This window comes from Kryptolebias marmoratus, linkage group LG22, assembly GCF_001649575.2.
Source record: "Kryptolebias marmoratus isolate JLee-2015 linkage group LG22, ASM164957v2, whole genome shotgun sequence".
NCBI classification, from domain to species: Eukaryota; Metazoa; Chordata; class Actinopteri; order Cyprinodontiformes; family Rivulidae; genus Kryptolebias; species Kryptolebias marmoratus.
Window position 1 is genome coordinate 23,545,969 of NC_051451.1, and position 12,914 is coordinate 23,558,882.

Below are 12,914 nucleotides of genomic sequence, written 5' to 3' on the forward strand. Positions count from 1 at the left end.
AAAAAGAGGGCAAGAGGTGCAAAGAAGAACAGATTAATAGACAGAATGAACACCACGAGAAAAGAAGGGAATGTGACAAATTTAACTGGTTTAGATTCAGGATCATTCAGCTGGAGTATAAACCTACTGTATCTTTATGACTTTACTTAACAGCTCATATATGTACGGTTGCAAGAATTCATCAATATTTTAATATTTGTTCTTTAATGATTAAAGTATTTTGGATTTAAATGTGTTCAGATATGGTCTTTTTCAGCTTGACATCAGAGTTGGTTAGTCCTATCAGTTGGACCAATCTTTTGTCCAAAGTTGCTTTTGGCAGAAATGCGCGTGGATTGACGCTGATGCAGGCAGAGGCGCTGTCCGAGGTGCTGCATTCTGCCCCTCCCCGGCAGACATCACGGAGTAACACGTGATAAACGCTCTGTCTGTGGCTCCTGACAGTCGCTGGATAAACTCAACAGGGAAACCAGATTGCGCCTCCTCTTCCACCAGGAGAACTGGATATTCTCCCCTGTCTTTCGCACCATAACAGTCACCAAGTCCTACTATTTTCTTCTTTTTAAAAAAATTCAGTTTATTTTCATGTTGTCGGACAAATTGGAGGACAAATTCTTTCAGGTAATTCATTTTTTCTACCCCTAAGTCTGTAAGATTGATCTTTTTTCCGCAGAGTTAGAGTGAAAGTGGACCCTTCTCTTTCTGGCTGCTGCTGTGATTCACTTGAAAGCAGATCTTGATGTGAGGGTTTCGCCAAAGAGGATTTAAGGCACAGGCTTTCCAGCAGACGGGGAATATGGACGGTGGTGGTTATTAGGAGCTCATTCCACGGTGCTTAAAATCGTTTTTCCCCCTTGAAGCAACTATTCTGCGTCCCGTAGAAGTAAGAGGCGTGCGCGAAAAGGTAAAACAAACAACAAAAAACGGCAGTTTATCTTAGAGTGACTGACTGATCCTGCAGATATGGACTTAATAAGAAATTCTGAATTTATTGTGCTTTTTGTTGACCATGCAGATGTGAAGGTATGGGGTGATAGAGCTGATGGGATGTAAACGATAATACGGAACAGTTCCGTTTTGGCCAAATTCGGATCATTTCTGTAACAACAAAGCATTACTATCGTTTAAATTCATTACGCGTATTTGTGACAATTACTGTTTATCCGCATGTTTACTTAGAGGTTTAAGTTAATATAAAGTGCATTGCCTCAGGAAAGCCAGTGTACATTTGCAGCGGTTAAACAACAGTTTATATATATATATATATATATATATATATATATATATATATATATTTCCTTTGATTTTTGAAACGCAAAATTGCGGATGTTTCGGATCGAGTTTTTTTTTTCTTCATCTAGTATGAAACTTGTTGGTATTTCATTAAAAGAAAATGAAAATGCATGTCATGGTAGCCTGCTTGTAAAGAATAACGAGAAGGAAGGGAAAAAAAATCAGGTTTTGAAAAGCGCATTCTAGCTTCTGCCCGAGACCCAGTGGCTGTCCGATCTGTTCGTCTCACACAAACCAACCATTGTGAGTCAAATGACGCACTTTTTCTCATGTTCACACTTCAGCTCAGGGCACAGCATCACTGTTTGTTGGAATGCTCCTCATAACGCGGTACAGACTTTGTATCAGCTGAACAAAAAGTAATACTCCTGAAACAGCATCACAATGGTATATATTGTTTTCCAATTCTTTTTTTTTTTCCTCCCACTCTTTTTTTCATTTGGTTTTGTGTATGTATAATTTTGACATAAATTGGTTTGAGTAATTTTGGGGAGTGGGCCATTAAATATATTATTTTCCGCCATGAAATATTTCAGCTTCAGATTGTCCCCCTCCTATGTTCATGTGCAAGGTAACAATTATATTGATTATTTTCTGAAATAATTCAACACAGATTACCTCGAAAATATTTGCACCATGCATGGAAGTTATGAGAGAGGTAGCTATCTGTTATTTGAGTTTTATCTTATCTGAAACATAATGGTGCTTTTGTCTTTTCTTATTTTACTGCATTTGCTTGGAGATAACCTGCTTTTAATCTGTTTTTTTTACGAAAATGTTATTTGTTCATTCACCTAGAAATAATCTCCCTATGGGAACAATAACATGCCTATTCTATTATTGATATTATTATTAATATTTGCCATTGTTGAGTGTACAAGATAAAGTTACCACACCACAGAAATAGTTCTTGGCCATGGAGATAAACCAATGTGTGATTGTCAAGAGCTTCCTGGAAAGCCCAGTGATGGTAATGTAATGATACAGCTGGTGTTTGTTGTAACAAAGGCCTCTCTAGCTCTTAGTGGCTGATGGGCTCTACTTCCGTCTTAATCATAGTATTAGTCTAATTCTTACTTTTAAGACGTTGGCCAGAGTGGATTTGGAGTTGGATGTGTTGAAAGCACCGATGGGTGGATTAAATATGCTTTTTTTTCTTTCGCAGGATGTGTTGAGACTGAGGACTGACAGACAAACTGTTTCTTTCGCCCAAGCTTATCAGCCAACGCGGCTCCATATGGCACTTTTCCCTCTTTGCTGCCGAGGATGTGGGGTGAAAAGCCCTGAGCAAGGCTTCCAGTGACTCGCCAAAGAATATGAGCTTGAACATGAAGATTAAAGCTGCCATTTCAACTCAAGTGAAACCGTGCAAACATTAACTGGCACCAGAACGAACTGTTTCATAATTATATAAATTATACTAAGTGTGCCTAGTGGATATCTGAGTTTCTGTTGCTTTGCTACAGCTAAATATGGCAGAGACAATCTTTGAACAGTTCAAACCCTTTTGGCGGGAACAGTGAGCATTTTGGCCACTGGCCTGGACAACATAAAGTAATGGTGTTTGCTCCAGGAAATAAGTGTTGGCTAAACCCATCCATATGTAGTTCTATGCTAACAATTAATCTTTTGTTTTACAATGCAGCAGATTACACTTGTATGCCAATCTAGACAGTCAGTTATATGCCATTCTATGCTTATAACCAACCCACAATATTTGTTTTACAATCAAAAGTTATATTAAGTAACTTACCTTCCTAGTCCTACCTATAACCTAAAGATTTTGTAATCACACAATGGTTGTACAAAAGCCACACAGCACCCATTTTATTTGGGTTGGGCTGCTTATTTGCTGCTTTGTGGAAATAGGGACTTGTCTAGAGTTTACAGGTGCTGAAGGACAGTGGGCAAGATTTCCAGTGTGGAATGCATGCTGTGAAAGTGAAATGAGCTTCAACATGAAAACAAAAAGCTCCCAAGGACTGTTGTTTTACTTTGATGATGAGGGATTTTGTGACTTTTTAGAACTCCTCATACTGAATGGCAAACTCAGCCTTCGCTTCTCGATCTTCTGTGCCGAGCCGGCGACCGTTGTGTCCGACACAGCGGTCAACGACAGCCAGTGGCACACAGTCACAATAAGGAGAAACTTTAAGAATACAACCCTTACTGTGGGCAACGAGATAAAGTGGGTGGAGGTGAAGTCAAAAAGACGAGACATGACCGTCTTCAGCCCCTTGTTTGTGGGTGGAATACCACCGGAGTTAAGGTCTGTGCCGTTGCGCCTGACATCAGCTGCAGTCAAGGATCAGCCGTCTTTTACCGGATGGATAACAGATATAAAAGTCAACAATACCGAGTCTGAAATGATCAACAGTGAGGGGGTCTTAATGGACGTCTGTGGGAGAGCCAACGTGTGCTTAAATGGAGGAATCTGCACTTTAATTAACAGCGAGCCAACATGTGACTGCTCAAGCACAGGCTTCCAAGGAAAGGACTGCAGTGAAGGTAAGACTTGGATTCAGTTTAAAACACAAATGGTCTTTGAAGGCAACATTAAGTATTCTTTCAAATTCAGTTAGTTTGCTGTAATCACAATTAGTTCCAAACTAATGCATTCTATACCTTTATCTGGCTACTGCCTTGTGTTTGTCTTACAGTCTGTGCTATTGATCCACAATACACTTGTTTGTAAAGAGTAAATCTCCTGCAAGGCCTCATTAGCAAAACATGCAGGTGTTTTCATCCCCAACGGTGTCCTCCATTCTTATCAAATAGGTCTATTGGGATCAGTTGACCTATGATAAATCTCCAATGGGTTACCACAAATGAAAGAGCATGAATAATCATCTATGAGTCAAATGGAGTAAACATGAGAGATATCACAGTGTTCATGGAATGAATTAGAAGTGATGGCAAAATAGGCACTCAAATACAAACAGTGTACAGATTATGGATCAGTTACGATGGATGATGGTGCTCCTAATAATACACAAACTTCTTTGTAAAGACTAATAATTTAACTTTTACTTAAAACTCTGATTTATAAATGTGTTTTTTTAGAATAAATTACAATCAAACAATCATACAAAAACTGAAAATGTAGAAACTCTAAGCTACATTTTTTAACAACACCTGCAACTCCACCTTTTTTAATTTTGTAATTCTAACTCCAGAAAACTTAGAATACAGTGCAAATAATAAAATAATTTGAGATCCAGGAATTGTCAACAGAAATTGTGTGCTCATCTTAATGATACAACATGTGTAGAAATACTTTAACATGGAATCAGGATGTTGTTTTAGTTTGTATTGTATAAAAAAGAAAACCTAACAATATTTAGTACTGGTGCAGAGTGAGGTGGAGGTTGTCATGTATCTTTGCTTTTATTTTATTTATTTTTTAATTCTGTTTAGTCTAAATTTATTTTGTATTTAAATACTGATGGACTTTGATTTTCTGTTAATATCATTTGACTTTTTATTTGACAAGCACTACCTGGATTTATTTATTTAATAAAGCCCAACATTGTGCCCTGTTGCAAGAAAATTGCAGCTTTAGTGCATTATCAGGCTCACAGTGTTCAACATTTGTTGAGTATTAGGTATTTATTACCATAAGCCTCTCTCCACCAGGGCAGTGTAGTGGGTAATGATGTCATACTAGATTACACTGAATTAGAAAATCTGGACTGCAATATCAGTAAATATGCTTGGACCTGCTATCATTGTGATGGTAATCTTGACTTTCTTGCCTTTCCTAAAAGCAAACTACCTAAAGTGAATAAGCTACATTTTTCTTATTTTCCTTTTTTTAGATTGTTGCTATAATTGGCTGCTAAAAGTTACTTTGTGTTTTAAAATGGTATTAAACACATATTTTGACTTTTGAATTTTAAGATACTTTAACAGTGTCCAAACAAATTTTCGTCAACACTGATGTTAATAAGAAAATTTTAAAATTGATCAGTCTTGAGCATTTTATTTTAAATAACACTGTTTAAGGTTTAATATGGGGATTGCCTCAGACAATACTTTACAAAAGATAGAACTGATCCATTTGGATAAAAGATCTTTGTGTTTGTAGCAACGATTTAACATATTTCTTCAGTGTTTCTGATAGTCATGTATCCATGAGATAACTAATTGTTTTTATTATGCAGTTTGAGCACTGGAGTGATGTAGAGCACAGTTATTAGGCTGAATGAAGGAGGAACAGTCACTGGTTGAATAGATCTGTGTATCAAACATGCCAATTGACTGAAGTTAATACAGTGATCCTCCAATAGCTGTTGTATAATAATAAAAACAATTTTGAGAATCTATCTCCGGCTGCATACATTAGTGGGGTTGGCTGTAACGTTTAATGGGACGAATATATTCTTGGGAGTGGATTAATAACCTTTGAAAGTCACTCTTACAAAATGCTTGAAAGACTGATTGGATAAATTATTTTGTGAATTTCAAGGGGCTAGATGGCAAAGAGTGGCATCTTGAACTCATTTTATACTCAAAAATGTGCATCTGTTCTCTCATTTCATTTATTTTCAGTACAGCCCCACCTTACTGACCTGATTACAAGCAAACAATCTGTGTGTTGCACTGATGTCGCATCTCTCCTTGCATTGTTTCCAAACTGCATGGTGGATTTTTATGAAATCTACAATCAGAGAATATTCGCCCAGATTGTTTACCAATTGCTTTTTTTCAAGACCATTAGAAAGAATTATTCCTGAGAGGAGAAACTGTGTTGCATCCTCGCATTTGTTTATTGTCACATATAAACTAGAATAGTCTGGCTATGATAGATCTGTAAACACATTACTGACAGCTTAATTGACTAATTTATTGTATTAGTCATTAACCTTCAAATCCAGCATGAGCTAAAGCAACTTGAACCACAATTTATACTTGTTAGCTTTTAGTTAGCTGCTGTGTGGTACAGAGCAGGTAGTGTACAGAGAGACAAAAAACCAAAAAACAAACATAAAATACAAAAAACAATAACTTCTACTGTTGAAAAGGATTGATTTTAAAAAGAAACAGATTAGTATTAAACATAAGACTTGTTGGTGCAGCCAGAAATTTATACTAAATCATGCAGAACATTTCATATTGTTAAGAAGAAGAGTAGAGTTTTCTCTGTGGAGCCCTTAAAATTATGTATAATCCTAAAATGATCTGTTACAACAAAAACTGTAATTATATAAAGCTTTAAACTTGTTAAGCTGAATTTGAATGACGGATAGCGTGAAATATACCAAAGCATGTAACACCCAAGCGGTTCCTTTTATGGCCAAAAGATGTTTAGAGAAAAAGAAGTTAAAATAAAAAGGGAAAAAAAATCTTTTGTTAGCTCTTTATTTTGATTATGTATTTCTAAAAAAACAAACAAACAACAACACCACAAACAAAACAAAAACAAGCTTGAAATAGCTGTAGCAGGTTTTTATTACATTCGGCTTAGTTTGGCAGGAAACAAATCTTGCAGAAATTTCTTGACATTTGCCTTTTTGTTTTAGCAAAACCATTGTTCCTTGTTCCTTGTTCCAGAACTTGTTGCACAAACAATGTCTTGTTGTTGCTTGCTTTTATTTTGTCTTATCATCTGAACTTCACTGAGAATCAAAAACTTTTACGTACAATATTTGCAAAATAGTTTCAAATCACAGTTGTGATTAAAGCTTAATTTTTATTTACCAGAACACCTCTCAAATAAATCAACCATTTTGGAATAAAAGCCAAATTTAATTACAAAGATTTTAAAAAGTGTCCTCTCATCTTTTGCATGTAAAGTAAATCTAATGTTATACATGGATTTGGTTATAAAGTACATTGAAGTTTTAAAACTTATCCATCCATTAAATAATTTAAAAACTGTTTTGTTACTTTGATCAGATGAAAGGATTAGAGGATTTGCTAGCAGACCTGTCAACTGTTCTGAGAGCATGCACATTGCATGACGTTGCACATGACCACACTCAGGCACACACAAATCCCTCTGATCGGTAAAACAATTATTTAAATGCACTGCACTATGGTCAGGAAGTTCCCCAAATCTGTCCTTTTGTTTCTCATTAGAGAAATAACATGGATGCATTGGACAGCTCCATATTTTATCCTGATAAAATGGAAGAATGTTGTTTATTTTCATCATACACTGGCCAACCATAAATCACTGTAGGTGAAAAAGTAGGGCAGATCTCAGCTATGACTTTTATTTGCCATTTTCTGTTATTATTATAACTACTACTTAAATCAGGCAAATCACTAAATAGATTGCATTGCCTGGATACAGTGATTACCTTGAACTTTATTTTATAGCATGGCTTCAAAGACTATGTGAAGAAATTCACTGATTCAAAACTGATTTCACTAATTACAAATTACAAAAAAAGTAACAATTTACAGTCTGTAGCAAAGGTGCCAATGCATGATGACAAACTAAGACTATCACCAACAAAAATTGTCACACTAAATTTCTTTTTTTGAGGAAGGTGTGGACTTCAACATGTTTTCATAGCCTAAAGCTAAGTTTTTTTTTTCTTTATTACCCTACTTTAATGTTTCAGATTTGTTTTTGTTTTTTTTTTGTTTGTTTTTTTGTTTTCTCTCAGCAAGTCAAAAAAGTAAACCCAATGTAAGTTTTAAAATATTCAGTGCAAAACATGGCAAATAACACAATCTGCCCTTGACACCCCACTCCCTTCCTTCTTCTCACTTGCGATAGTTAGAATCTAATTTAAGAATGTCCCTAAATCAAATTGACAAACACAACTATGTGATCCAAGTTATTTGGGTAGTATTTTTTTTATTGACTTCTTTTTTTTTGTCTTTGCTGATTTTTCGTATTTAATTTAGCATCATGGCATCTAATTTGAACTAATATTATCAGTGATTTTTTATCTGACAGATTTAGGTTCAGGCTTTTTGCTTGATTTATCTGGTTAATAAAAAGTCAATATTAATTAGTCATTAGTCATATTTCTATTTGTTTAGTGCCGTGAATTTTTCTTTGTGGTCATGCAAACACCAAAGTCCAGGGAGATTGTCACAAAAAGTGGCTTTGGATCCCAGTTTTGAACTGGACTACACGAAACTGTATACCCAGAAAGACCAATAATCAGCTTCCTGATCGACTTTACCAAGATTTACAGTCATAAAATTCCACTGAATGAGTGAAATTGAATCAAAGAGAAAAAGTGATTACAGCTGAAGAAGTTGATTTATCAGTCAGCATAGGGCAGCAACAAACAATTGGGGATCTCACAGACAAATATGAAGAGGCTGCAAGGAAGTCAGCCTCAACCATGTGTCAGAAAAGTGTAGACAAAGCTCCTCTAGGTGTGTGTGTCTGGCATCAGGATGTCAGTAATAGATCCTAGTACCCTTGAAGTTGGAAATTTTAGACTGGGCTTCATTTTTGCAGGTTGTTTTCAAGCATGTCAGATTAATATCTTGATTTGACAACATACCAGAATGATAGGTTTGTTGGCTGTGTAATCACTTGGGTCACTTTGCCATGTTCTTAGATCCACTTCCTAACTGATTTTAATTGGTCCACTGGGGTAAAATGCTTCCGTAGGGAAATGCTGCTGGCTTGTGGGAAGTGTGAATGGTCTGCAAAGAGGTTTAAATAAGGTTTTGGAATGTTGGGGACCAGTTCACAGTCCATATAACTATTTGAGGAAGTTTGCCTTTTTTCATTTTCTTTCTACACCGGTGGTGGCTGTTTGATTTCTCTATAACTATGTTCTTCAGAGTAAGCACTTGGATCAACAGGGACTCTCAAGTGATGTAAAGGGATGTGATTAGACCACACATACATTGACTGGCTGAGCAAATTGAACACCTTCCAGCACCCACATTTTAAAACTGCATTTACATCGTTAAAGTAGAAACTATTGAACTCATCAATATTTGCTTTGATGTGCTCCTTAAACGTATGCAGCACAAAGTAGACTGATCTGTCAAATTACTCTTTGCCTCCACACTTTCCTTCTCTTATCTTTTTCTTTTAAACTCTGCTTTAAAAGTTAGACCCCCAAAATACAAATATGGCATCCTTCATCATTGATGCTTGTTAATGTCAGATGCAAAAGTGATGTGACCACTTTAGCTGTTGGTTGAGTGTTGGGCAATCATAGCGTTCCCTAGGTGGTGCAAAAACAAACACATAGGTCCTTTATAACTTCTCCATAGTGGGATCAGCAGTCCTTATAACTCTGAGTACTTATGACTTTCTAGTCCTAAATCCCCTAAGAAGGTAATAAAGTAACAACCATGTCATTTTTAGAAAACAAGTTTTCTTAGCAGGATATTGTATTATTGTACTGTAACAATATATGACATGTTACTCTGTTTTAATATACAAAACCAGAGGCTAAATCTTTCTATGTAGACAGTTGTATGGAAGAAATTTTAAGTAGTAAAGGATTCAAAAATAATCAACTTGACCACTAAACAGAATGTGGGAATGATATAAAAAAATAAATGTATTCAATAAGAATTTAATTTAAAAAGCAATTATATGCTGTAATTTCTCTTCCAAGGCAGAGAATGAGGATAAGAAGGAACACAGTAAATTTCATTGCTGATCATGATCACTTTCTTTAAAATTGCAAGATGAGCCAATAGCCTTAGCAGAGCGTGGCACACTCTGAGTGCTCTTTAAGATTTGAGTTGATTTATAAGTACAGCGCTGTGTGAATACTTGATTTAACTATTCAGTATTCAAGAGCATTTCCCTTGTTCACATATGAATTAAACTGCTGTGAGATATAGCGTGTGAGAAAATGAATTATTAATGTGAATGATGGCTCTCTTTCAAGCATGTCTGTCATCATGTCACAAACCATGTGACTGTACTGCATCTCCAAACGTGTCATTCTGTCCACAGGCCTCCAGCAGCTTCACTTAGACAAAAGCAGATTAATACTATACTGCTGTCTCTGAGTCCAAAGACAGATATTGGGATCAAAAGATTAGAGGGATTTTCATGGAGGATTTTTGTCTTGTTTAAATACATTTGCTCCTGACTGTCAAAGGGTGTTTGTGAAATTCATTGACACCAAACTCCTTTAACAGGATCCGTCCCATGCATGGCACAAATAAAACACATCTGAATATCCACATTGTGTTGACACACACATAAACACTCGAATTGAAATCAGATGACAAGATTCTTAATTTAGTAATTAAGAATCTGAATAGTTCATTTATCGTCATCAAACAAAGATGATGCCCTTATTTCTCTCTGTTTTGTGAATGTAAAACTAGTTTTCAGTTGGCATAATGAGTGTGTAGTTTTGTCTGCTGTAAACATGTATAAATGAAAGCTGAATTTTTTTTTAGTTTCCTAGCAGCAGATTATTTTTATATTGAACATGATTATCAATGATGCTTCTGATTTAGCATAAAGCTTATGAAAGTTATCTTAAATACAAAAAAAATTAAAAAGTCATGAGTTGAGAAGCATAAATTGAAAGCTATAATACTAATAGTTAAAAAAATCATCTTCCAGAGAAGTTTGTGTGGCTTTTGTTAGTGTGTAAAGGTTGCACAAGTAACCAGCCTTGACTGGAATTTTGTCAGTTTGTGAGATAATAATTTGAGTTTCTTCATTCCAAAAAAAAAAAAACAAAAACAACGAACATTTTGTTTTATAAGCTTTACTCCTAATTCAAGTTTAAAGTTCCTGTATCACATCACTCAAACATTACCTCCTGTTAAACCAGAAGGATTGTATAGTTTAGTTGGAACATTTTACTTTATTCATAATGGAAGAGGAAGTGGATTAATGTTAACAGTACTTAGAGCTTAGCTGTATTTAATGCTCACTTGTGCTTTATTAATGTTGCTTTTTTTACTTAAGCTGAAGAGGCACTCCTCAGATAGGGATTTGTCACACGTCAGCAGTGGGAGATGTGGCATCGAGCTTTCTTAAGCAACTGCTGTGCACATTTATTTACATTAAGAAAATAGCTTTCACCTCAAACCATATACCAAGTTACAAATATGCTGAGCCAATACTTACAAATCTGCAGTGTGTACTGATTTTCTAATGCTTTTTTCCACTTCTAATATTCCTGCATCACAAAAAAAGATTGACTTTACAATGGTAATACTATCCTAGATATCGTCAATCCTGGGATTAAGGTTATTAGAACCTCTGTATAAGCTGCTCTGATTATCCTGTTGGATCATTCCAACCCATAAGATGTAAAAGAATGGGGAGCGCATCTGCTCTCACAATCCTTTCCAACATTCTGTCTCTTTGAAGAAACCTGGATCGCAATACAATGTCCAAACAAGCTGTCCTGAGATTCCCAGAGTAGTCTTTTAATGAAGCAATTAGCTCAAAAATACTAACAGTGTTTTAGCAAAATGTAAATGTAAACATGTATTTTTCAAGGATTGTGTAAATGTTTGGGCATCAATTTAATTTTTCATGAGAAAAGTAGGTCATTTTACATAAATGTGTCTGAGCCTATTGGAAATTTATTTATTAGCTCACTTAAAAAAATGTGAGGTACATTTGGTGATTGCTGTTTTTCACCATCTGGCTACCACTCTAATCTGTGAGCATCGAGGAAAAGGCTACAGCTGCAGCTTTGTCATTTAAGAGTAGCTCAGACACAAGAAATAGGGAAAAAAGATATCTGGCAGCGTGTCTAAACTCGTTAACTTCCTAAATCATGTTTGTTTAATATCTCCAACACATGTAAAAAAGAACAATAAAAGAAAATAATCTTGTCAGCCCTCTGAGACCACTTGTCTACTTTTAGCTTGTTCTGAGCTATTATGTTGTTAGTAATGTACTGTTATGAAGACAAATCTTTCCCCTAACAGTTAGCCTATTGAACACTGTTCTGTTTGGCTAGCCCAATGCCAGTGGAGTGATTTTGCAAAAAAGCTGATATGAGAAGAAAATTGCTATGAAAGCATAAATGCACCACCATTGACTGAATAATTATATGTAGAGTGGAAATTAGCTAGAGTATAATTATCCACAGCTGTGGTAGCTATCAGTTTTAATTAGAGTGGCTGGTCACTCTGCTCGCTTCCTCCCTCTTCACTGTTATTGTTGCTTGAGGAGGATAATGGAGCAATAGTGAGCTGTGCAATGCCACTAACACTCCTCTGTTAGACAGATGCATTAACTATAGACAGTGATACAAAGAGATGAGCCTCACTTACACTCATTACTCTTGATTTGGTTCAAATTGTAATTCAAAAACCAATGGATACTTTGAAGCTCTGAGATTTCTGCAACACTTTTGCATTTTCTCCTAATGGGCCTGCATAAGAAGACATTTAAGAATACACATTCTCCTATAAAAGGCAGTTTTTGTTAATGTCAGGATGTTATGGTAAATTAAAAAAGGGCTAATTTGCAAATATATACAATTTTTATTCAACCTAAAATAAAATGCAAAAACAATGTATTAATAATTGTTTTTTTTGTTTTTTTTAAACAAACAGGGAGTTTGAAGGCAGCAGTTTGCATAAATCAAATTATAACATTTTTTGTTTCACAACACATACTTTGAGTGTGACTATATGTTGCATGCAATTGTGCATAATATGATTTAAAAAGATTTGACCAAAATGTCTCTAAC

At 35.5% G+C, this 12,914-nt stretch overlaps 1 protein-coding gene across 27 annotated transcripts in view; it reads left to right on the plus strand.

Annotated features, from left to right (window-relative positions):
* Window positions 1-442: 442 nt before the first annotated feature.
* The window catches only part of LOC108234070 (neurexin-1a), a 226,109-nt gene continuing 213,637 nt past the window's right edge, over window positions 443-12,914 (plus strand). For 26 of the 27 annotated variants that reach the window (XM_017412947.3, XM_017412949.3, XM_017412958.3 and 23 more), the window contains exons 1-2: window positions 443-621; window positions 2,459-3,801. In XM_017412947.3, the coding sequence (XP_017268436.1) occupies window positions 3,090-3,801 (712 nt within the window). In that variant the 5' untranslated portion in view covers window positions 443-621; window positions 2,459-3,089. Of the gene's footprint in view, window positions 622-767; window positions 905-2,458; window positions 3,802-12,914 lie in introns of those variants that run through there. The other variant, XM_025005236.2, reaches the window with a different exon arrangement.